The sequence below is a fragment of the Podarcis erhardii genome, assembly GCF_964252035.2.
Source record: "Podarcis erhardii genome assembly, chromosome: 2".
Classification (NCBI taxonomy): Eukaryota; Metazoa; Chordata; class Lepidosauria; order Squamata; family Lacertidae; genus Podarcis; species Podarcis erhardii.
In genome coordinates, this window is record NC_138498.1 from 117810135 (window position 1) to 117836010 (window position 25876).

The 25876-nt window shown below is 46.5% G+C and overlaps 2 protein-coding genes and 1 long non-coding RNA gene across 5 annotated transcripts in view; 1 reads left to right on the forward strand and 2 right to left on the reverse strand.

The window, feature by feature from the left end:
• Positions 1 to 3183: 3183 nt before the first annotated feature.
• LOC309336804 (uncharacterized protein) lies at positions 3184 to 16318 on the reverse strand. Of its 3 annotated transcripts, none has more exons than XM_081853156.1 (4): positions 15526 to 16318; positions 11486 to 12481; positions 7320 to 7419; positions 3184 to 5024 (listed from the first exon to the last, which is right to left on the reverse strand). In XM_081853156.1, exons 2-4 carry the CDS (start codon positions 12341 to 12343, stop codon positions 4279 to 4281), a joined length of 1704 nt encoding a protein of 567 aa, XP_081709282.1. In that variant the 5' UTR covers positions 12344 to 12481; positions 15526 to 16318; the 3' UTR covers positions 3184 to 4278. The 3 variants fall into 3 exon arrangements, with proteins under 3 accessions (XP_081709282.1, XP_081709281.1, XP_081709283.1); XM_081853155.1 differs by having other exon boundaries at positions 15520 to 16318; XM_081853157.1 differs by lacking the exon at positions 15526 to 16318 and adding an exon at positions 14566 to 15072.
• LOC309337517 lies at positions 7743 to 8845 on the reverse strand. Its single transcript, XR_014154382.1, has 2 exons — positions 8764 to 8845; positions 7743 to 8481 (listed from the first exon to the last, which is right to left on the reverse strand). It is a non-coding gene; the product is annotated as an uncharacterized lncRNA (long non-coding RNA).
• Positions 16319 to 23994: 7676 nt separating the features above from the next.
• LOC309336504 (adhesion G-protein coupled receptor G4-like) overlaps positions 23995 to 25876 on the forward strand; it is a 52552-nt gene continuing 50670 nt past the window's right edge. The window contains exon 1 of the mRNA XM_081852337.1: positions 23995 to 24182. Within this exon, the coding sequence (XP_081708463.1) occupies positions 24086 to 24182 (97 nt within the window). The 5' untranslated portion in view covers positions 23995 to 24085. The remainder of the gene's footprint in view (positions 24183 to 25876) is intronic.

Consider the following 25876-nt stretch of genomic DNA (forward strand, 5'->3'; position numbering starts at 1 on the left):
TTCAGCCCGTGCTAGTATACTAAACTCCATAATCCAGCCTATGGCTGACAAACCAGTAGACTTACAGCTTGCCTGGGTTCTTCAAGATGTGGATCCTTATATTACCCTAAAAGGTAAAGGTAAAGGTACCCCTGCCCGTACGGGCCAGTCTTGACAGACTCTGGGGTTGTGCGCCCATCTCACTCAAGAGGCCAGGGGCCAGCGCTGTCCGGAGACACTTCCGGGTCACGTGGCCAGCGTGACATCGCTGCTCTGGCGAGCCAGAGCCGCACACGGAAACGCCGTTTACCTTCCCGCTGGTAAGCGGTCCCTATTTATCTACTTGCACCCGGAGGTGCTTTCGAACTGCTAGGTTGGCAGGCGCTGGGACCGAGCAGCGGGAGCGCACCCCGCCGCAGGGATTCGAACCGCCGACCTTTCGATCGGCAAGTCCTAGGTGCTGAGGCTTTAACCCACAGCGCCACCTGCGTCCCACAGGTTGCTAAATTCCTAACAGCCGTCCTCTCGTACAAGAGACGGAACGGAATGTTAGCTGATTATTGATAGTTATAAGAATTATCTATAATGACATCAGATATTGGTTTTAGTGTAGTGCCAAATTTTTTTAATCTTAATCTTAAACTTTTTATGAAGGGCTAATATCCGTCCTTGTGAGTTGTGAACTGTGTTATACTACTTGTGGTTTGTACGACTCCGCTGTTTTATTTGATTTGTTTTGTTGTGTTGTGTTTCATGATGGGCGTAAAGTCGAATAAACATTTGTTGTTTTTGTTGTTGTACTGTATGGACTCTGACAGTGGAGGGAGAACACAGGCATTGATAGGCACAGACTCCATTCCTCCATGAATTTGTCGAATCTTCTTTTAAAGCCATCCATGTTTGTCGGCCATCTTACAATCATAGAATCAGAATCGTACAGTCCCAAGGGACCCAGAGGGTCATCCAGCCCCGCCCCCTGCAATGCAATATTGTGGGAGCAAATGTGTGAATAAGCTATTTCCTTCCTCTGAAGGCAGCCCTGTTTAGGGACGTTTTTAATGTTTGATCTTTTATGTTTTTAATATCCTGGGGAAGAAATGGAGGCAGTGAGAGATTTTACTTTCTTGGGCTCCATGATCACTGCAGATGGTGACAGCAGTCACAAAATCAAAAGACGCCTGTTTCTTGGGAGAAAAGCAATGACAAACCTAGACAGCATCTTAAAAAGCAGAGACATCACCTTGCCAACAAAGATCCGTATTGTTAAAGCTATGGTTTTCCCAGTTGTGATGGTTGGAAATGAGAGCTGGACCATAAAGAAGGCTGATTGCCAAAGAATTGATGCTTTTGAATTCTGGTGCTGGAGGAGACTCTTGAGAGTCCCATGGACTGCAAGAAGATCCAACCTCTCCATTCTGAAGGAAATCAGCCCTGAGTGCTCACTGGAAGGACAGATCGTGAAGCTGAGGCTCCAATACTTTGGCTACCTCATGAGAAGAGAAGACTCCCTGGAAAAGACCCTGATGTTGGGAAAGATGGAGGGCACAAGGAGAAGGGGACGACACAGGATGAGATGGTTGGATAGTGTTCTTAAAGCTACCAGCATGAGTTTGACCAAACTGGGAGGCAGTGGAAGACAGGAGTGCCTGGTGTGCTGTGGTCCATGGGGTCACGAAGAGTCGGACATGACTCAACGACTAAACAACAACAATATCCTGTTAGAAGCCACCCAGAGTAGGTGAGGAGGCCTGGCCAACTGGTATAAGTAATAATAAGTAATAAGTGGGGTATAAGTAATAAACTATTATTATTATTATTATTATTATTATTATTATTATTATTAATCTCTTCGGACTCTTCTAATAATAAGTAATAAGTGGGGTATAAGTAATAAACTATTATTATTATTATTATTATTATTATTATTAATCTCTTCGGACTCTTCTGACATTCGGCTTCAATGGATGAACCCGCTGGGCTCTAGTATTACGAGAAGGGAAAAAAGAAGTTCTCTCTGTATAGAAACTAACAGAAGCCTTCTGGTACGTTCTAATGTTTAAAGGTTCTCTGGTCTTTTAGAAGGCGGAGACAGCACAGATGTTGTTGTGTGCACTGACTTGTGTTATTTCTGTCCAAGGCCGTTCACTCCCGGGATAAGCTGTATCAATTGACCACCGGGAGCATTTTCTCTCTCTCATTCTTTCACTCTACTCCTCTGTTCATTTTACATTTTTGCATTTGTGTGGTGTATTTTTATGCAGAAACTGGATTTTGTTCTACACAAGCCAAGATTGCCATGCCAGGGATCTGGTACTGAATGGTAAAAAACCAGTAAACTTGTACTAATGGTTTTTCTTGCCTGCTGTGTTTTTTTTGAATCCCATGTTCCGCTACTCTGCTCCTTTACTGAACAAACAACAGCCGGGGGAATCTCCTGGCCTGGTATACTGTTTCCTGACATTCTCTCCAAACCATGCACACATTTTATGTATAATCATGCCTCTCTCTATCGGCCCTCCGCTCCTTATTTCTAAAACACTAAAAGCCTAAAACCCGCAGCCATCTCCTAAATTTTGAATGTGCACGGCATGTTTGAAGATGACGTGAAGATGACCAGGAGGTTCTCAGCAGGGAGGGAGCTGAGGGCTGGCAGTGGGACTTATTGCAAGGATGTGGGCTTTGTGTCCAATAATGCCAATCCTGGACACCAATCCTGGATCAGGTGTATGTGATAGATGTATTGATTAAAAAAACTTTGACTGCAAGCTACAGTGGTGCCTCGCTAGACGAAAAGAATCCATTCCGCGATTCTCTTCATCTAGCGGTTTTTTCGTCTTGCAAAGCAAGCCCATTGACAGCTTAGCGGATTAGCGCTACAGCGGTCTAGCGGCTTCTAGCGATCAGCTGTTAAGCGGCTTATCAGCGGATCAGCTGTTAAGCGGCTTAGCGGCTTAGGAAAAGGGCGGAAAAAGCGGAAAAAAACCGTGGGGGGACACAAGATTTTTTCGTCTTGCGAAGCAACCCCATAGGGAAATTCGTTTTGCGAAGTGCCTCCAAAACGGAAAACCCTTTCGACTAGCGGGTTTTCCGTCTTGCGAGGCACCACTGTATCCACCTAGAGCAGTGATGGCCAAACTTGGCCCTCCAGCTGTTTTGGGACTACAACTTCCATCATCCCTCGCTGACAGGACCAGTGGTCAGGAATGATGGGAATTGTAGTCCCAAAACAGCTGGAGGGCCAAGTTTGGCCATCACTGACCTAGAGGTATGTTCCTCTACCCCACCAAACCTTCATGGTTCAATATTCAGCACAGCATCCTTAAAAGAAGGCGGCGATCAGCAATATGCCTGAACCCATTACAAACATTTCCACAATGAACTGCTTTCCTCTACTCACTCAAAAACAACAACAACCAACCACTCCCAACTTTATTTTGTGTGACAGGTGTTTCTGAGCAGCTCTTCAGAGTCCCTGAGTTTGGATAGAATTGTAACACTGGAAAAAATCAGTAGGGAAGAAAAACCCTGTAAATGGAAAAACAGGCAAGAAGGACTCAGGAGCAGGCCAGCCTCTTCTGCACTGGGATTTCCAACATCAGAAGGTTGTTCTCTTCAGCGTGCGAGTTTGCTGGGTACCACTTTCTGTCAAATATTTTGTACATGGCACCTGCAGCTTCAGATGCAGCTGGCGAGCTGAAAGCTATTATGTGAAATTCAGTGTTCAGACATCACATGTTTGGCCTCACTCACATTTTGGCTCTTCGCCCCTCAAGTCCCACCCCCACCCCTGAAACAACAACAAACAATTCTCAAAAACTTATTTTCCAGCATCCAATGGTTTCTTGGTTTTCCCCACCTAGTTATGTTGGCCTTACTCTTCCCTTCCCTTTGCACTTAAAGTACAATTAGTGACAGTTTCCCCGACTGATCAGAAACCATTCCATGACATCACAGCAGCTCTGACCTATCAGCCGTTTCTAAGGTCACATCCACACCACCCATTTAAAACTCTCTTACACTGCTTCCTCCAAGGAATCCTGGGAACTGCGGCTTGTTATGGGGTGCTGAGAGTGGTCAGGACACAGCTAACAACTCCCGGCACCGAGCTTCAATTCCAAGCACCCTTAACAAACTACAGTTCCCAGGATTCTTTGAGGGAAGCCGTGGCTGTTCAAGCGGTGTAAGACCACTTTTAACTTGATGGTGTGGCCATGTGTGAAACAGCTGAGGGATGCAAAAAGCTACTTTATGCCCAGAAAGGAGAGCCAACGCAGAGGTTTCTCCAGAAGTCCAGACGCGCTACAAATTCTCTCTCATGTGGACCTTCTTATGTTTCGTAAGAGCTGGCCTCTCCCTGAAGCTCCTCTCGCAGATCAAGCATTTGTAGGGTTTTTCTCCTGTGTGGATCCTGAGGTGCGCCATGAGCAACGCCGTGCGGGTGAAGCTTTTCCCGCAAACAGAGCAGGTGTATGGCTTCTCCCCAGTGTGGACCCGCCGGTGCACAATGAGGTTGGAGTGCTGGCTGAAGCCTTTCCCGCAGTCGGAACAGGTGTACGGCTTCTCCCCGGTGTGGGACCTCACGTGGTCGGTGAGAGCGGAGCTCCGGTGGAAGCTCTTCCCGCACTCCAAGCACTTGTAAGGTTTCTCGCCCAGATGGATCTTCTCGTGCTGGTGGAGCCCTGAGCTCCAAATGAAGCTTTTGTCGCAGTAGGAGCACGAGTAGGCTTTCTCGCCCGTGTGGATCCTCTGGTGACCCAGCAGGCAGGAGCCCTGCGTGAAACTTTTCCCGCAGTCCAGGCACTTGTACGGTTTCTCGCCGGTGTGGATTCTCAGGTGCCTGTTAAGGTGGGAAATCTGATGGAACCGTTTCCCGCATTCGGAGCATTTGTGAGCCTTCAGGCCAGGGGGCGAGTCTTCGCGCTCAGCCACGTCCAAACCAGCACCAAAGTCCCTCCCGCAGTCTCGCAACGGATCCTCTTGCCTCGGGATTTCCTGGGGCAAAACGGCCGAGGCCTCCCTCTCTGGCAAATTATCTGCTGGAAGATCTGCATCAATAAAAAGAAAATAAAACAGAGTCAAATGTGAGAGAGCCAGTGTGGTGTAGTGGTTAAGAGGGGTAGTATCGTAATCTGGGGAACCGGGTTCGCATCTCCGCTCTTCCACCTGCAGCTGCTGGGTGACCTTGGGCAAGTCACACTTCTTTGAAGTCTCTCAGCCCCACTCACCTCACAGAGTGTTTGTTGTGGGGGAGGAAGGGAAAGGAGAATGTTAGCCGCTTTGAGACTCCTGAAAGGGAGTGAAAGGCGGGATATCAAATCCAAACTCTTCTTCTTCTTCTTCAAATGAAAACATGGGCAGGGTTCGAATTATGAGCAGCAGATTGAAAACAGTGATAAGTGGAATATGAGGAATGGCTGATGAAGATGATGGACTATGCCAAAATGGCAAAATTGACTGGGAAAATCAGAAACCAGGAAGAGAAGAATTTTAAGAAGGAATGGGAAAAAATGATAATGTACTTAAGAGAACACTGTAAACAACTAAAAACTTTGGCAGGGTTTGAGCAATGCTTGTAATGTACGAAAAACCATGGAAAAAATTATTACTGCTTTTTTAAAACAAATTAGAGAAAATAAGATAAGCAGTTGGGGGGAACCACGGAAGGCCAGAGGGAAGTCAAAAGATTCAGGGAATCCTAATGAAGAGGTGAATGATTTGTTAGAATTTAAATTTCTTATGTAAAACTTAATAAAAATATATTTATGGGACCGCCTCTCCTGGTATGCCCCGCAGAGGACCTTAAGGTCCATGAATAACCATAGTTTAGAGGTCCCGGGCCCTAAGGAAGTCAGACTATCCTCCACCAGGGCCAGGGCCTTCTCAGTGATGGCTCCGACCTGGTGGAATGCTCTGCCCCACGAGACCAGGGCCCTGCAGGATTTAGCCTCCTTCCGCCGGGCCTGTAAGACAGAGTTATTCTGCCTGGCCTTTAATTTGAATTCATCCTGATCTTTTATTTCCCTTCTCTTCCCTCCCCCTCCCCCTTTTATGGAGATTACCCGCTCTGAGACCCCACAGCTAATTCTCCCCTGGCCTCCTCGCTGCCCCAAGTAGGACTAATTCAGCCAGCTAGCCCTGGTGACTATCTAATGTTTATTGGATGGATTTCCCCCAAATTGATTTTTGAACTTTGAATTTTATTGTTATTCATGCTTTTATACTGTATTGCATGCTGCTTCTATGTTGTATTACAATCAAGTGTTTTAAATTTGTTGTTAGCCGCCCTGAGCCCGGTTTTCTGAACCGGGAAGGGCGGGGTATAAATAAATAAAAGAAAGAAAGAAAGAAAAATTAAAAAGAAAACAATGATAAGTGGAAGACATGATAATTGTATTAGATTAAAGTATGTCAAACAAAGCAGCAGGTATAAGACAGGAATAAAACCATCATGAGCGTAAAGGTGGGAAGTCAAAATTTTAGAAAAATTGTACACTGAAATAGAAGTACCGTATTTTTCGCCCCATAGGACGCACCTAGTTTTTTTGGGGGGAAATAAAGGGGAAAAAATATTTCCCCCCCCCCCAAGGTGCTCTGCACTAATCCCGAAGCTTGGGGCGTGTGGAGTTCAGCGCCCCAAGTTTCTGGGTGCCGGCAAGGTCTCCGCTAGCCTTGGGAAAGCCATGCAACTTCGCGCGGCTCTCCCAAGGCTAGCGGAGCGCTGCGCTAATTCCGAAGCTTGGGGCGTGCGGAGCTCAGCGCACCCCAAGCTTCTGGGTCCAGGCAAGCTCTCCCAGGCTAGCGGATAGCTTCCTGAAGCCTGGAGAGCGAGAGGGGTCGGTGTGCACTGACCCCCTTCGCTCTCCAGGCTTCAGCAAAATCCTGCATTCGCCCCATAGGACGCACACACATTTCCCCTTCATTTTGGGAGGGGAAAAAGTGCATCCTATAGGGCGAAAAATACGGTAAATTTGGAAATCAATAAAAAATTACGTCTTAAAAAAATAGAAGAAAAGAAAAAGTTGTGTGTTAGCCAGATAGAGCAACAGGGGCAGGCCACACACCCTGTTTCAGGCCAACACCGTCGTGGCAATAAGAGTTTGTGCAGGCTCAGGTGGGCAGTGGGAGCTGCTGCCCTCTCTCTCTTCTTCCTCACATCGTTTACATTTTATTCCTTTTTGCCGTCATAGCAGCCGCAGGAACAGCAGCAGCCAGCGCTTCTCATCCCCTGCCTCCTGGCCTGGCTCTGAGAAAGGGTCAAGGCGTGTGGGTCTTCCTTCAGAGTAAGGCATTCTGGGAAAGGTGGCAGCAGCGAGAGCCACTGAGGCGCCACAAACACTTACCCTGCAAAGAAGCATCTCTGCCGCTCTCCTGCTCGTCCGTTTTGAAGGTGCCTCTCGCTTTGGAAGAATACAGGCAGACCTCCGCCAGAAGCCCAGACACCTGGAACAACACAAAGGGCATAGCCAGGGCAGAATATGGCAGCGCCTCATTTTACGCTCAAATGACTTGTGCGAAACCAAACAGTATACGGCTGAAACTGTGCAACTCAAGGGGATTGGGTGCGAAGAGAGATTTTAAGCTTGGTTCTCAGGTAAGGCCTGCTCAGCATATTGGCTCTGGGATTGCCGGGGATGCTCTCGCAAGATCTCGCGGGAAGTCAAGTTGTCCTGCGAGATCTAGCAAGAGCATCTCCAGCACTCCCAGAGCTGGTATGCTGAGAGGGCATTGCCTGGCAAGCAAGGCTGAGAGTTTAATAATAAGAATAAGAATAAGAATAAGAATAATTTATTATTTATACCCCGCCCATCTGGCTGGGTTTCCCCAGCCACTCTGGGCGGCTTCCAACAAAACACTAAAATACAATAACCTATTAAACATTAAAAGCTTCCCTAAACAGGGCTGCCTTTAGATGTTTTCTAAAAGTTTGGTAGTTATTTTTCTCTTTGACATCTGGTGGGAGGGCGTTCCACAGGGCGGGTGCCGCTACCGAGAAGGCCCTCTGCCTGGTTCCTTGTAACTTGGCTTCTCGCAGCGAGGGAACCGCCAGAAGGCCCTCGGCACTGCACCTCAGTGTCCGGGCAGAATGAAGGAGGTGGAGACCCCCCTTCAGGTATATTGGACCGAGGCTGTTTAAGCTCTTTTCACACCAGTAACCCCAAGTAGACCTGGTGCAAAAAAGAGCTTTTCAGCTCTCAGTCTTGCTTTCTGGGCAACACCTGTCCTGTTAGGAGCGCAGTGGCTTTGGGAGCATTGAGGGTGCTCTCTGTTTCCCTCATTACACCTGCTCTGTATAGAAATATTTTCTGTATTTTCATGTACACACATAGCTCTTGGAACCGAACGCCTGAGGAAGATAAGGTATTGCCATAATCACAAATGGATAACAGCAATGCATTAAACATGGGGTCTACCTTCAGCTGGTCTGAAATAGGCAGTGAGATAGGTAACTGGGGTTGGCAAATACAATCCCTTCTTGGTTTGCTAGTTTCAGCTGTTCATGGACTAGGATAGAATCATAGAATAGAATAGAATCATAGAATCATAGAGTTGGAAGAGACCACAAGGGCCATCGAGTCCAACCCCCTGCCAAGCAGGAAACACCATCATGAACATGGCTATCATATCACCCCTTAACCTCCTCTTCTCCAGGCTAAACATGCCCAGCTCCCTTAGCCGTTCCTCATAAGGCATCGTTTCCAGGCCTTTGACCATTTTGGTTGCCCTCCTCTGGACACGTTCCAGTTTGTCAGTGTCCTTCTTGAACTGTGGTGCCCAGAACTGGACACAGTATAGCTTGGCCTCAGGAATCCACCCCCCTGACTTCATTCTTTATTGGTTTATACACAGTACATCCAATACACTTGCAACACTAAAACACAAACTATTAACAAGCAGCCCACCACCAATACCAAACAAGACAAAATATCTTGAAAAGAAAACGATAAAAATACATTTCTTCTCCGCCTGATGACTTCCGCCCTCCTCTGCGTGGTTCTTTTAGCTCCTTGTTAACTGCATCTGTTTTTCCAATAAACTTAAACAATATTACATGTTGTTTATATTCCTTTTAACTTGAGTTATTACAAGAGTTAATCAAAGCATATTAAAGATTTGATGTGGGGGCAATGTTCTTTTAGATATAGTCTGTAGATGTTCCATTCTTTTTTCAACTTTTGGGTTGATCGGTCCCTGACCTTTTTTGTCATAATCACTAATTCTATGTACTCAAACAGTTTAACCTGCCACTCCTCTTTAGTTGGCAAATACAACTCCTCCCCTTAGTTTGCTAATCCCTTCCAATCGGGATTCAGGCCTCACCATGGGACTGAAACTGCCTTGGTCGCGCTGGTTGATGATCTCCGGCGGGCTAGGGACAAAGGTGAGAGCTGTTTCCTAGTTCTGCTGGATCTCTCAGCGGCCTTTGACACCATCGACCATAACATCCTTCTGGACCGTCTAGAGGGGCTGGGAGCTGGGGGCACTGTTATACAGTGGTTCCGCTCCTTCCTCCTGGGCCGTGTCCAGAAGGTGGTGGGGGGGGTGAGTGTTCAGACCCCTGGGCTCTCACTTGTGGGGTGCCTCAGGGTTCTGTCCTCTCCCCCATGCTTTTTAATATCTATATGAAGCCACTGGGAGAGATCATCAGGGGGTTTGGACTGGGTGTTCATCAGTATGCGGATGATACCCAGCTCTACCTCTCCTTTAAATCAGAACCAGTGAAGGTGGTGAAGGTCCTGTGTGAGTGCCTGGAGGCGGTTGGAGGTTGGATGGCGGCTAACAGATTGAGGTTGAATCCTGACAAGACAGAAGTACTGTTTTTGGGGGACAGGAGGCGGGCAGGTGTGGAGGATTCCCTGGTCCTGAATGGGGTAACGGTGCCCCTGAAGGACCAGGTGCGCAGCCTGGGAGTCATTTTGGACTCACAGCTGTCCATGGAGGCGCAGATTAACTCTGTGTCCAGGGCAGCTGTCTACCAGCTCCACCTGGTACGCAGGCTAAGACCCTACCTCCCCGCGGACTGTCTCGCCAGAGTGGTGCATGCTCTAGTTATCTCACGCTTGGACTACTGCAATGCGCTCTACGTGGGGCTACCTTTGAAGGTGACCCGGAAACTGCAATTAATCCAGAATGCGGCAGCTAGACTGGTGACTGGGAGTGGCCGCCGGGACCACATAACACCGGTTCTGAGAGATCTGCATTGGCTCCCAGTACGTTTCCGAGCACGATTCAAAGTGTTGGTGCTGACCTTTAAAGCCCTAAACGGCCTCGGTCCTGTATACCTGAAGGAGCGTCTCCACCCCCATCGTTCAGCCCGGACACTGAGATCCAGCGCCGAGGGCCTTCTGGCGGTTCCCTCATTGCGAGAAGTGAGGCTACAGGGAACCAGACAGAGGGCCTTCTCGGTAGTGGCGCCCGCCCTGTGGAACGCCCTCCCATCAGATGTCAAAGAGATAAAGAATTACCTGACGTTCAGAAGACATCTTAAGGCAGCCCTGTTCAGGGATGTTTTTAATATGTAATGCTGTATTGTTCTTAATACTGATTGGGAGCCGCCCAGAGTGGCTGGGGAAACTCAGCCAGATGGGCGGGGTATAAATAATAAATTATTATTATTGCTAGTTTCAGCTGTTTGTGGACTAGGATAGCTTGACCTCAGGAATCCGCACTCTCTCAATATCCACATGGCTGGATTGGTTAAAACTGTGGCACATGCGCCCACAAGAGGTAATACCTCGGATTAAAGTAGCTTCAGGTTTAACGTTTTCGGGTTGTGGTCCGCAGCGACCCGGAAGTAGTGGAACGCGTTACTTCAAGATTTCGTCGCTCATGCATGCGCAGACGCTCAAAACGATATCACGCACATGCGCAGATGCGGCAAATCGCAACCCACGCACGCACAGATGCGGGTTGCGTTCGCTTCAGGATACGAACGGGGCTCCAGAATGGATCCCGTTTGCGTCTAGAGGTACCACTGTACTAGCCACCAACCTGGAGTCACAACACTTCCCAGAGCTACGGAACTCCTTGCCGCAAGGGCTGTGTAGGTTTAGAGCACACTTCCTCCTCCAAGGATCCTGGGAACTGTTGCTTGAAGCTCTGTGAGTGGCAAATAATTCCCAGCACTAACTGCAGTTCCCATGATTCTTTGTGGAGGGGGCAGGTGGATGTGCTGTGAATGTGCATACACGGCGAAGGAAGATCCTTTGGCAAGGCATTTAGCAACTGGCAAAGAGGGGTTAGCAGGAGAAAATGATCCGATTCCTTCCCCGCTGATTATACCCAACTCTGTCTGTCTCCATCCGTCACCATTTATTTCTAAGATCTATCCCAGAAATCTCCAGGCCCATCAACTGAGGCCTGGGAGTAGAAGATTTGAAAAATCCTAGTCTAGGTAACAGACAATTTCGGTTTGGAGCAGAAGGGAAGTCCGGGCAGGGAAAATGAGAAGAAGAGGGGAAGTTGGGGGGGTGGAGAGGCAGAGCAGAGGGGAAAGGCTGATCCATACCACTTTCTCCATATGTTGCAAAGGCAACAGCGCCCCAAAACCCTTCTCTCCTGTTCCAAGAGGCTGGGGGACTTCGCCGCCTGCTCCCAGGGGCTCCTCTTCCTGCCTCAGCATGAAGTCCTCTGCCAGGGCCACCGCCTGGGCGCAGGTCTCCGGGTCGCGATCCTTCACCCAGCTCTGCACTTCCGGCGGCAGGATGGCCAGGAACTGCTCCAGAATCAGCAGCTCCAGGATCTGCTCCTTGGTGCGCCTCTCAGGCTTCAGCCACTGGTAGCACAGGAACCAGAGGCGGCTGCAGACCTCGCGGGGGCCCTCAGCCTCCCGGTAGCCAAAGTGCCGGAACCGCCGGCGGCACTTCTCCGTGTCGGCGGCCTCTTCATCCGGGGACGCCTTCTCCTTGACTTTCCCGCAGGCTGCCTCACCGTCGGCTAGCTGCCCACCACCTGCCCCTTGAACATCTCTGCTGGGGCCAGGCCACGGCTGGGCTGCCCGCTCTCCTCTGGGTAGGCCGCCAGCATGACCTGACCCCTGGAAAGGAGAGGGCGAAGCCTCGGCATGGCCCCAGGGGGAGGGCGCGCCCCCCCAGATTGTGTGAAAGGGCCGTGGCTCCCTTGGGAAGTGCTGCCACCGAGGCTCCCACTGCTGTGCCAAACCTTCGTCGGCTTCCTCTTTGATGTGTGGGGACGTCATTCTCTGGGGAAGTTCGGTTGGGATGCTGGGAGACATTTCACTCTTTCCCTCCAATTCTTCCTCCGGTTTGGGGCTCAGGAGTCCACACTGCAACATTTCCTCCCCTGGCTGTAGCCCGGCTTGGAACCGGGGAACCAGATCTCCCAGAATCCCTTGCTCGGCAGCCATTTTTCTCGGGCCAAGGCTTTACTCCAATTCGCCTCTCTCTCACACACAAACAAGAAGCTTTGGGGGGAGTTTCTTCTTTCTGAGTTTACTTGGCTTCTTGTCCCAGGCTAGCCCCAGCAGCAGAATCCACAAGGGTCTCTGAAAAATATAATTGAGGGGTTCATTTATTTCTGAGCCGGTAACAATAGAGGTTGGTTCAACAGGTGTCTTCTTAAGGAATAAAACATACACAAGAATGACAGAGAGCACATAAAACTCAGAACCTTTGGGGGTAATTTTATTTTGATTCTAGACATCCCAGTTCCTGATTCTTCCAGACCATGCCTCACTTTCAAGCCTATTTCTTCAGGGTCATAAGGGACCAAAATTTGGTCCCCCACCCCACCCCAAGGAATGAAAGCTGAAATACTAAGTTCTGCCACCGACAGCAAGTTCTGGGCTCATGCAGAATACCATATGGAAAGTCAATACAGCAAACATTTACATCCCCCCCATTACTTTTTTTAAAAAATGAATTTCTTTTATGTTTGCTAAATTCCCAAATACTTAATATTTCAGGCACAGAATGAGCAAGAAATCAGGAGTTTGATTACTTTTCAAGAAATGCTCTGTTTCTGAATTGTACCATTAGTACCCTGGGCATGACTTAAATACATTTTTTAAATATCATAATATCAAAAAAAATCAGACTGTCTTTTAGGGCATAAATTATTTTATTTTATATTTTATACTTTATATTATGTTAATGTTTATATTATTTAGCCTTTTAATGTTGTTTTAAGGGCTGGACAGCTCAGTTTGGTTAGAGCCTGGTGCTGATAAAGCCAAAGTTGCAGGTTTGGTCCCCATATGGGCAGCTGCATATTCCTGCATTGCAAGAGGGTTGGGCTTAGATGATCTGCCCTCCAGCTCTACAACCAGGCAGAGGGCCTTCTCAGTGGTGGCGCCCACCCTGTGGAACACCCTCTGATCAGATGTCAAGGAAATAAACAACTACCTGACTTTTAGAAGTTTTTTATGGTTCATGTTTTGTCGTGTTGGGAGCCACCCAGAGTGGCTGGGGAAACCCAGCTGGAGGGGCAGGGTATTTATTTATTTATATTATTATTATTATTATTATTATTATTATTATTATTATTATTATTATTTTCTATGATTCCTCATGAATTTATCATGGTATGTGTTTCTGTTTTTAAACATGCCACTTGGAGAGCTTGGTAAGAAGCAACTACCGTAAATCATAGAATCACCACAGAATCAGAGAGACAGAAGGGACCTCTTGGATCATCTAGTCTAACCCCCTGCAAGGCAGGAATATGCAGCTGTCCCATACAGGGATTGAACCTGCAACCTTGGCATTATCAGCATCACACTCTAAGCAACTGAGCTATCTAGGCCCTCCTGGAAATATTAATAATAATAATAATAATAATAATAATAATAATGTCACATGCAAAGCACTAGAGTATATCAAACAGTACAAGGATATGGGAGACACAAACAAAAAAATAAGATCTAAAAGAACGATGGTATATCACATAGTGAGATAGAAAATAGGGATGAACAGAGTCAATACTACTGGTCTACCTAGCTAGCAGCTGCTCTCCAGGGTTTCAAAATGGGAACCTAGAAATGCCACCAGGGATTGATTGAGCCAGGGATTTTCTGTCCCAGGGCATGAATTGTACAGTAGCAGAGTAAAAAAAGCAGCACAGATTCCAAAACAACACGTGGTTTCAAAAAATGACTCAAATGCAGCCAACTTCATTAGCAAAATTTACTACGGCAAATTCACATAACAAGATCCAGATCCCTGGATAGCAGAAAAACTCTTTAAAATCCAGTTGCAGTTTAACAGTAAAAATGGAAACCTTAAACTTAACGTACTTATGTACAATGCACTCAATGAGAGAAACAAACTGAAGAGAAGAGATAGACGGAACGAACGGAAACGAGAAACCAGTCATTCCCAGCCTGTAAATTAATAATAGGCAGTTGAAAACATCTTGGCCTTGAGAAACGTGTTAAGGTTCACAGCCAAAATAGCACCTGCGTGCTTCTTAGCAGAATGGAAATTTGCAAACCAGCTAGAAACTTCCAGCTTGTGCCACGTGCAGAGAACATACCAGAAACTTCTGCTTGAATCAATAGACGAGAAATGGTTTCTATACTTTATATAAATGGCTTCTATTTGAATCAATAAACTATCAATGTTTCCGTACCTCAGAAGCGCTATACCTGACATCTTCTGTATGCATAGCCAATACTCTGCCACTGAGCTAGGGTCCCCTTCAAGAGAAAACAAGATCCTAGTCCTCATGGGCAGCTGTTTAAACAGGACTCCTTGTGGGGAGTCAGACCAGGGTGGTCTACAGTGACAGGCTCTCTTCAAAAGGCATCAAGAAACATATGTGTGTTCCGGATCCAATTTAGCACCCCAAAAATGTTTGCCTTCTTTTCCCTTTTAAAGGCACAGGAGCCCTCTCCCACGTCACCTGCGCACCTTTGGCACAGATTGAACACCTGTCCGGAAACATAAAGCTTAAATCCCAACAGAGAGCACTAACATCACAATCCTATCCAGGTTTTCTCAGGAGCAAACCCCGTCATTTCCAACAGGGCTTGCTCCCAGGTGTGTATAGGATTCTTGCAGTCTAGGATTCTCATCCCCAAAGGGCATGTGTCATTTGCTGCTATTAATAAAATTAATTCTAAGTCAACATATCAGGTGGCCGGCCACAAAGCATGAAAACACAGCCAGCTCAATGGAAACGGCATAAAATGATATATATTGTGGAATGAGTCCTAAAGAACAGAAAATCCTGGCGATATATATATATATAAAACAAAAGGGGTGTGTGGAAACAATAGCAATCAAACGGAGGAGATTTTAATCCCACCTTTCTCCGCAGCAGTTATGGTGTGGCTTAAAAGCACAGGAAAATATTTGCGCATTTTAAAGCAACTAGGTAAATTCCCAGGAGGTTGCAGTGAGAGCCTTGAGAGATCCTAATTCATTTTGTAACGCTTGGATTGCAAAGAGCAGATCAATTTAATTATTACAATTATTATTATTTTAAAAGGTGGCATAATCCTACGAATGGGCCAGTGCAAATTTTACCCTTGGAATTTATTTGTTGCAACTGAAAGGTCCTATTCCAGCCTTTCCAACTCACCCCCACCTCAGGTCTGCAGCAAGGAAAACACAACAATAGCTCCACAGCACAAGCTTAGCTAGGAGCTGGAGGAGGAAGGGACTTTGCAGTATTTACAGTCCGCCCCCCCTCCTCCTTTTCAAATTTCTTGGCTTCTCTGGGAATCAGTGCTCTGTGGTTTTAACCCTTTTAAAGGGCCACCCTTGGATGCAAAAAGGAGAGAAATGGTGATGAGCAGCAGCGGCTAATGTCCATCGGGAATGATAGGACGGAGGGCAGGGAGCCCGACAGTAGGTGGCGCCAGAGAGCCGATGATCAGCAGAGCCGACCAATTCTAGTTGAGCCACCCATCTTCTTCCCTGCCCAGTTTTGCAAACGCAACGCTGGGGAAGAGGAGGAGGTTGACTGGCAGAGCCATCCCCTGGAATGGCTTTAAAGCAGGGATCAGCAACCTTTTTCAGCCGTGGGCCGGTCCACCGTCCCTCAGACCATGTAGGGGGCCGGACTATATATTTTTTTTGGGGGGGGGAGAACGAATTCCTATGCCCCACAAATAAACCAGAGATGCATTTTAAATAAAAGCACACATTCTACTCATGTAAAAGCACACTGATTCCCAGTCCGTCCACGGGCCAGATTGAGAAGGCAAATGGGCCGCATCCAGCCCATGGTCCTTAGGTTGCCTACCCCTGCTTTAAAGGAAGGAGATCGCTGGCCAGGGGCTGGCTGAGGGCAGGCTGAGGTTGGTGCTGGGTTGCCGTAATGGGCCAGCCTCCATTGTGGGGCATCTCAGCAGAACTGCAGATTCACTGTGTCAGAGTCAGCGAGGAGTTCATAGAATTATTGAAGAGAAGGGTTGGAAGGAGATCCGACGGTCATCTAGTCCAAACCCTGCAACACAGGGATCTCAACTAAAGCACCCATGGGTCAGTCCTTAGCACATCGCCAAGTGGGGCTGGGAATGCTCCCCAACTCTCACCCTGGAGAGGAGCTGCCAGTCAGTGCCTGTAGACAATGCTGAAGACACAGAGGTGGGAAGCGCAGCGGCAGGAATTCCTAAAGGCAGTGGAGTGGCCTCGCTTTGAGTTGGCCGCCTCGCCACGTTTAGATCCCGCGCTGTTGCGAGCTACAAAGTTGTTTCCGGCCCTGAGGGAAGATGTGGCAGACACTGGTCAGTCCTTTCAAGGAGAGGTGGAAAGGAAGTCACCGGAAGGCGTCCACCAGGCACAAGGTGATGATGAGAAGGTCAAGGAAGAAACCCCCGGAGAGGATCTTTCCAGTAGGGAGATATGGCGGTGATGCTTCTGGCAGCTCCGCTACCAGGAGGCCGAAGGGCCCCAAGTGGTTTGCAGGTGGCTCTGGGAGCTTTGCCGCTGATGGCTGAAGCCGGAGAGGCGGACCAAGGAGCAAATTGTGGAGCTTCTGATCTTGGAGCAGTTCTTTATGGTCCTTCCCCAGGAGCTGGGGAGCTGGGGAGCTGGGTCAGGGAAGGGAGGCCAGAGACCTGTGCCCGGCAGTGGCCCTGGCAGAGGATTTCTTGCAGAAGCGGCCCGAGAGACTGGAAGGGCAAGACAGAGATGTAAATCAGTAATCCCAAGAAGAGGAGAGAGGCATAACTCAATAATCCCAAAGACTCCCGGCATCAGGGATGTGTTCGAGGCTGTGATTTAGGATAAGGGAAAGGGCTGTAGCTGAGTCACAGAGCATCTGAGTTGGTTGCAGAAGGCCCCATCTCTAGGTAGGACTCAAGGTTGGGTAAAGACTCCCTGTCAGAAATCCTGTTCAGCTGCTGCAAGTCAGTGTGGACAATACTGAGTTGCTTAATCATCATCATCATCATCATCATCAGTGGCGTAGCGTGGGTTGTCAGCACCCGGGGCAAGGCAAGTAATTTGCACCCCCTAACCCGTGGATTTGCGCCCCCTAACCCTAACCCCCAGATGTTGCGCCCAGTGCGGCCGGCCCCCCCTGCACCCCCCACGCTACGCCACTGATAATAATAATAATTTTTTTACATGCCACCCAACTGACTGGGTTGCCCCGGCCACTCTGGGCAGCTTCCAGCAAATCAAAACATCAAACACAGTAAATTCAGCAACCAGGTTGCTCATCGCAGCAAGATGGTTTGAGCATATTACACCCATCCTGGTCCGACTGCACTGGAGTTTAGTTTCCGAGCCCAATTCAAAGTGCTGGTTTTGACCTATATAAAGCTTTAAATGTCTCAGGACCGCGGTACCTCAAGGACCGCCTCTTTCCATATGAACCTACCCGGACCCTGAAATCATCTTCCGAGGCCCTCCTTTGTCTGCCGCCTCCTTGAGAGGTCCCGAGGGTGGCAACACGAGAACAGGGCCTTCTCTGCAGTGGCTCCCTGTCTGTGGAATTCTCTCCTCCCAGGGAAGTTTGCCTGGCACCTTCATTAAACACCTTTAGGTGCCTGGCAAAAACGTTCCTATTTTACCAGGCCTTTGTGGCTGTTTCGGGGGGCCACTAGGGGGCGCATTGGAAGATGGCCGACAATACTATCTCTCCGACCCACACAGGGTAATTAAGAGGCTGTTATGGGAGTAGGCAGCCTCCCTTGTTGCCCCAAGGAAATGGGGAACACTGCCCTTGCCTGCTGTGCCCATAAATCACCCCCTAATTCGAAAGAAGGGGGTGAGGGCCCTAGGCAGAATGCCCCTGTGTGGACCTCGGCTCTCCTGGACGCTGTCTCTGATCGCGCACTAGTTGCAGCAATTTGGAATAATTAATTACAAAAGAAGCAAACGCACATATTTCAAGTGAAGAAGGGGAGTGAAATCTGCTAATTTAAGTGACCTCTGCGAAAGAAGACGACGGGCTGGAGAAACAGGAATATTTTACGATGAAGATACACCAAAGGCGGGATATGTTGACAACGGGGCTGAATGGGGGGGGGGGGACCTTTTTTACTTTCCTTCTATGTGATTTACAAGAACCCCTCCTCATTCGAACTGTCGGTTGAACTGACCCAAGCAGGATGATTAAGGTCTGTGTGGAGATAAACTTTAACCAAAAGTATGCTTTATGGAGACCAAGAAGCAATAAGAGCTTTTGGGAATGGCGCAGCAATTAATTCGGAGTCGCCATCTTGCCAAAGGATTTATAGCCGGGAGGAAGAACGGATTTGTTTTCAGACTGCATTCCTAGTGAATCTCCTCAGAGGTTTTAAGAAAGGAGGCAGATTGGTGAAGATTAATGACGCTAAGACTGTTTTGATGTATGGAAGTGATGTTATATGGAAAACGTCTGGATATGGCTACTGGATAAAAATAAAAAAAATCCACGCAGGATTACAAACTGTTCTAATCAGCTTGCGGAGACTATCAGAGGTCACAAAGAGAAAGGAAAAAAATATTAAAATAACAACAAGAGCTGTGGAAAAATAATAAGAAAGGAGTGGATAGTACTGTGAACATCATAAGGTTAGATTTGTGGACATTAAAACAGCAGCAAGAAGCAAGAAGTTGATTGGATCCCTTCGGAACGTGAAATATGGGTACCCCCAACAAAAATTTAAAATTCGGCTGTGTAATTCGGAATTTATGTAATTTGGTTTGATTTGATGTGATTGGTCGGTTAATAAAAAAATATTATTAAAAAAATAAATAAAATGTGGCTGTTTTCGGGGGGGGGGGTGTTATTGGGTTATGCCTATGGAATCTCCAGGTAGGGTTGGGAGAGATTCCCTGCATGAAACGCCAGTCAGAGTAGACATTACAGTTTCCAGTGTTTCCTCTCTGTGTTTTTTCTTCTCCTGGTCCATCCAGTGTGAAACAGATGACAAGGCTCACAGGGCTCACCTCTTCCCATAGGGAGATGTGCAAGCGATGTGGCTGGAAAGAATCCAACTGGAACAGCTTTCCTCAACATTTTATGGCCTTGCCAATAATTTATCCCATGGAGCTGGGAAAAGTACAGGAGTTTATTAAAAAAACAACAACACAACCACAAATGTGTCACTGAGATGCTGTTAATCTCGCCCATTCAAATCTCCTTTATTTTATTACTCTAATCTAATCTTTGTTACAGCTTTCTGGCAAGATTACATTTTATGAGCATATATGTAACTTAACATTGGTATTTCTATGGTTGTTAAACACTGTAAAGTTTGGCGGTCAGAGGTCAGTACTACCCAATCTGTTAAACTTTGCAGAGTAGAACAGTTTAACAGCTTTAATTGTCTGCCTTAATTTAGAGTACAGTGAGTACATGGGGACCTGGAAACTTTTCTGAGAATCAGCCTAAGAAACCCAAGCTTCTAGCCCTCATAATTGCAGAAAGACCTTGAAAACGTAATATGATCTTACTATATCATAAAGTTGTAATGCTGTCATCATGCTGTCATTTGCAATGCCCCCAACAGGTGGCCACGATAACTCCTGTGTGGTGAAAAAAGAGCAGCTAGGCAAGTAAGAGCAGGTGGCCCAGGTGACCCTTTTAGAGGAGGAAGGGAGGTGCTTCAGAGCGTGGTATATGGCAAACTGAAGTGCCTTCCTCTCTCCATTAAAAACACCACTGGATCAATGTTTAAAGGAGAGGGGTGCTTTAAAAGGGGTTGAAGGCAGGGTGGATTTGATTTAAATCCAATTGATTTAAATCACGATTTAAATCACTAGTCAGTAAGGCTTGATTTAAATCATTATTTTACAGAAAGACTCATTCTTGCTGGTATAATCTTAATATTTACAACCAGATGAAGGTTTCATTTTTGGAAAAATAAATTTTCAGGGTATTTTTTACAGTTATATCAAAAATTACTGATTTGTTTATACTGTTAGAAATACATAGACATATTTATGAAATTATTGTGAGGTTTAATAAATTAACTGTTTATATTTGGACAACTTTTCTGTTGCACTTTATTGGAAGGAGAAAAACAATCATTTCCTTAATAACAATTTAAACCATTTATTTAACTACAACAACAACATGATAGCATACGTATCCATGTTTCTTAACTGATGTGGTTAAACAATTAAAAAAAACACCAAAAACTTAGACTGAATTTTAGCACACATGAAAAACGTAAGACAAATCCTTATTTCCAGATGAATAGCCTTTGGACTATAATGTAACTTAAATAGAAAACTATCTTTAGAAAGATTTTTCCTCCAAATGCATTTTATTTTAAAAATCCAATTAAAATAAATCTGATTTAAATTTAAAAATCTGATTTTATTTTTTAAAATAATTGATTTTTATCCAGTGGCGTAGCGTGGGTTGTCAGCACCCGGGGCAAGGCAAGCTATTTGCGCCTCCTAACCCGTGGATTTGCGCCCCCTAACCCCCAGATGTTGCGCCCGGTGCGGCTGGCCCCCCCTGCACCCCCCACGCTATGTCACTGTTTTTATCCACCCTGGTTGAGGGGGAGGTGTGATGGGAGGGGAACAAGAGGTTTGGGCAGACTGTGATGGGGTAGATAAGGGTGAGGCACAAAGGGCGGGCATTGGTCAGGTATAAGGGGTGGTTCTTCTCATTGTTAACTCTCAGCTGTCCTTTCTGCGCCTCACCTGCAGCAGGAGTGGGGATGGGGGTCTCCCAATTTCAGTTCCCTTCGGTTCTCGGTTTTCCCACTCTTAAATTTGGTTCTCTACATTTTTGCAGCAATCCAGGGGTCAGCAAACCTTTTCAGCAGGGTGCTGATCCACTGTCCCTCAGACCTTGTGGGGGGCCAAACTATATTTTGGAAAAAAGAATAATAATGAACGAATTCCTATGCCCCACAAATAACCCAGAGATGCATTTTAAATAAAAGCACACATTCTACTCATGTCAAAACACCAGGCAGGCCCCACAAATCACCCAGAGATGCATTTTAAATAAAAGCACACATTCTACTTGTATAAAAACACCAGGCAGGCCCCACAAATCACCCAGAGATGCATTTTAAATAAAAGCACACATTCTACTTGTGTAAAAACACCAGGCAGGCCCCACAAATCACCCAGAGATGCATTTTAAATAAAAGCACACATTCTACTCATGTCAAAACACGCTGATTCCCGGACCGCCCGCGGGCCGGATTTAGAAGGCGATTGGGCTGGATCCGACCCATAGACCCACCCCTGCTTCAAATGTTCTTTTCAGAAACCCTCATGGGAATTCTGCAGCATTTTAGTGTAATATATATATAAAAATATAAAAAAATTGTCCAGTAGCACCTGAGAGACCAACTAAGTTTGTTCTTGGTATAAGATTTTGTGTGCATGCACACTTCTTCACATACCAGCATTTTAGTGTGGATTTCTTTGAATCAACACATTTTTTTGTATGCAGTTTCGACTAACATGAACATCATTTCAAGCAGTTTTCCCCAATATAATACATTTATTTATGCTATTTTCACTAATACATTCAATTTACATATACATTTGCCTAATAGATGCTTTTTGTAAACTTTGGCTTGTTGGTGAACAGCACTGCAAAATTCAGAGAAGTGCAAATACAGTAGTACCTCGGGTTACAGACACTTCAGGTTACAGACTCCCCTAACCCAGAAATAGTACCTTGGGTTAAGAACTTTGCTTCAGGATGAGAACAGGATGGCAGCAGGAGGCCCCATTAGCTAAAGTGGTGCTTCAGGTTAAGAACAGTTTCAGGTTAAGAACAGACCTCCGGAACGAATTAAGTTCTTAACCCGAGGTACCACTGTATGGGAAGGGTGGGTGCGTTTTGGTTATCACATTGTTTCAGTAAGTGTGAATGTGGCAACTTTGGTTCCAAATATGAGCTGAATTTCCCCCCCTCCCCTCATCCCTTGGAGAATTTCTGACTTGGTCTCTTTTTTTTGATCTGAAGAAGTGTGCATGCACACGAAAGCTCATACCAAGAACTGACTTAGTTGGTCTTTAAGGTGCTACTGGAAGGAATTTGTTTTGTTTTGACTATGGCAGACCAACACGGCTACCTATCTGTAATTGGTCTCTTTAGTTTCCCAGTATCTCTGATCCATGGAGTTGATTGCAGGTCAGCTTCACACAAAATTACCACATGTTTCCGTGTATAAGACGCCCCCATGTATAAGACGACCCCTATTTTTGGGAACTCCAAATTAAGAAAACACCCCTCAGCACTACCCGTGTATAAGACCAGCCCCAATTTTAAACCTAACTTTTTGGTAAAAAACAACAACAACCCCTATGTCTTAGACATGGAAAAATACGGTAATTCTTATCTTTAAAATCTCGGGAGATAACAGATAACTGCTACCCATAAAAGGGGGGGAAGGAAATGAGCCCATAGGTAAAAAGCAGAGTGAGAGGGAGGACAGGGAATGGCAGCGAGTGTTGTAAAATATAAAGTGGGCAGGGCAGATCTCTTGGCTTGTGGATCTCCTGCCAGCCTATAAGGGGAAGGTCCTTCTTCACATTGGCAGGGAGGGTTCCATTTGCAACACTCGAGCGGCATTGAAATTGTCTTTCTGCAAAAAAAGGGAAAACACAAATTGGCATTTGTATGGCCTGCAGAAGGGACTAGAGGTGGCAAAATAACACAGCAGATCTTATTAGCGGTTCCTTGTTAGGTAAGTGGTCTTATTTTTTAATCTTTGCAAAGTGTCTTGTAATGAATTCATTTAGACACGAATGAATGAATGAATGAATAAGCGAGTCAAAAATCTGCAAGAACTTGGTTAAGGAGGATATTAAAATGCAAGGCTGCTGTTGACCTTATGTTCTTACCCTAATAGCCTTAGACCCTTTAGCTCAGGGGTCAGCAAACTTTTTCAGCAGGGGCCCGATCCACTGTCCCTCAGACCTTGGGGGGGGGCAGACGGACTATATTTTAGGGGGGAAATGAATGAATTCCTATGCCCGACAGATAACCCAGAGATGCATTTTAAATAAAAGGGCACATTCTACTCATGTAAAAACACCAGGCAGGCCCCACAAAAAACGCAGAGATGCATTTTAAATAAAAGGACACATTCTACTCCACGGGCTGGATTTAGAAGGCGATTGGGCCGGATTTGGCCCCCGGATCTTAGTTTGCCTACCCATGATTTAGCTCAAGGTGGTCTACACAGGCTATGCATTTCTTTCTTTCTTTCTTTCTTTCTTTCTTTCTTTCTTTCTTTCTTTCTTTCTTTCTTTCTTATAGTATTTATTAAGTTTGCCATTTTAAGAATCCAATAAAAACCACATTAAAAACATTCCAAATTATAATACAATCAAACAGTCCAAATTGTATGCCAAATTATAAATCTTTGGGTGACCTCCCATGCTCTGGAGGTCGAGGAGCGATGACCTCACGTAGTACTGCATTCCTTAATTAGTCCGCATTTCTAATCCACGTTTCCCCCAAATATACGCATTTCTGTACATACAGTTTGGCTGAAGATGTGCATTGCAAAAACTGAGTTTTGAAGGTTAGCTGTGTTTTGGTTCTAGAAGTGTGAAATGGGTGTATCCCCCTTTAACACGCACAAGTAATCCAGTTTCGCCAAGGGAGCTTTGGTTTGATCCAGAATTGAGCAAGCCTCACCTCTTCTTCTTCCGTGTGTCCCACCCCACTCCAGAAAGTTTCTCGCGGAATTCCCTTCTGCCTTTCAAAGCGTGTCTAGATGATGAGAGGGCGAATGGGGAGTTTAGATGGAAGTTCTTCAGACAAGATCCTCTGCAGCCTGGTCGTCATCCTTGTGGGCTTGTTCCTTCTGTCAGGTAAAGGTTTTCCCAGTGCTTCTGTTCATTTGCCTACAAATTCAGGAGTACGAGGGCCCGTTCACTATTAATATACTTCTTCTTAATTGTATTCCAGTTCAACAATTACTTTGATAAAATACATCTTTTGTGACATGCAAATGGCCTTAGATACCTATTAGGTCCATAAATTACCATATAACATATACAGTGGTACCTCGGGTTACATATGCTTCAGGTTACTTACGCTTCAGGTTACAGACTCCACTAACCCAGAAACAGTGCTTCAGGTTAAGAACTTTGCTTCAGGATGAGAACAGAAATCATGCTCCGGCGGCACAGCAGCAGCAGCGGGAGGCCCCATTAGCTAAAGTGGTGCTTCAGGTTAAGTACAGTTTCAGGTTAAGAACGGACCTCCGGAACGAATTAAGTACTTAACCCGAGGTACCACTGTACAGGCACACCTCATGTTACGTTTGCTTCAGTTTGCGCGTTTTCAGGTTGTGTCCCGCGGCGACCCGGAAGTACCGGAAAGGGTTACTTCCGGGTTTCTCCGCTCGCGCATGTGCAGACAAGCAAAATGACACCACATGCATGCGCAGAAGCGGAGAATCGCAACCCATGCAGATGCGGGTTGCGTTCTTTTCAGGTTGTGAACGGGCCTCCGGAACGGATTCTGTTCGCAACCAGAGGTACCACTCTATTCAACACAAAAAACAGCAACAATTTGTTGTCGACAAAGGACAGCTGGACATATAAAGGGCCCCATTACCTTCAGCAGCTTAGGGCCGCATCAAACCTAAATCTGGCCCTGCCTTGCAGTGTTGTAACCTGCCCTGTGACCTTAGGGGATCGGGTGGGAAATGAACAAATGAATAGTAGTAGTGATTAATAATAATGAAGAAGGGATCTTGAACCAGATGGGCCGCAGGGCCAGTGTGGTCTAGTGGTTAAGAGCGGTGGACTTGTAATCTGGTGAACCGGGTTCGCTTCCCCGCTCCTCCACTTGCAGCTGCTGGGTGACCTTGGGCCAGTCACACTTCTCTGAAGTCTCTCAGCCCCACTCACCTCACAGAGTGTTTGTTGTGGGGGAGGAAGGGAAAGGAGAATGTTAGCCGCTTTGAGACTCCTTAAAGGGAGTGAAAGGCGGGATATCAAATCCAAACTCTTCTTCTTAAGCAACTCCAAGCTTTCTCCCTCCGGTGGCTTCCACTGCCTCCGAGTGCAGAGGCAGAGCAGAGCCATCCTGGGAAGAAACCATGAAGGGGCTGAGTCTCCTCCGTGAATTTGTCCAACCCCCTTTTGAAGCCATCCAAGTTGTCGACCATCACTACCTCCTGGGGGATGGAATTCCATAATTTAACTCTGTACTGCATGAAGAAGGACTTTATGGAGGAATGATTATTTTTATTATTTATTTATTGGATTTATATACCGTCCTATACCCTCAGGGCGGTTCCCACAAAGGATCACAGCATGCCCTTGATCATTTTTTGGGGTGCCCTTTACTGGACCTTTTCCAAGTCCACAAGACCCTTTTTGAGACGAGGCAAACAGAACACAGTACGGTGGTACCTCGGGTTAAGAACTTAATTCATTCTGGAGGTCCGTTCTTAACCTGAAACTGTTCTTAACCTGGGGTACCACTTTAGCTAATGGGGCCTCCTGCTGCCGCCATGCGATTTCTGTTCTCATCCTGAAGCAAAGTTCTTAAA

Excerpts from the sequence above, each read along its gene's own strand:
- LOC309336804 (XM_081853156.1), bottom strand. The coding sequence starts at position 12,343 with ATGGCTGCCGAGCAAGGGATTCTGGGAGATCTGGTTCCCCGGTTCCAA. Across the intron at positions 7,420-11,485 it reads TGCAACATATGGAGAAAGTG|GTGTCTGGGCTTCTGGCGGA; the intron begins GTATGGATCAGC and ends GTGTTGTTCCAG. Across the intron at positions 5,025-7,319 it reads CAGAGATGCTTCTTTGCAGG|ATCTTCCAGCAGATAATTTG; the intron begins GTAAGTGTTTGT and ends TTATTGATGCAG.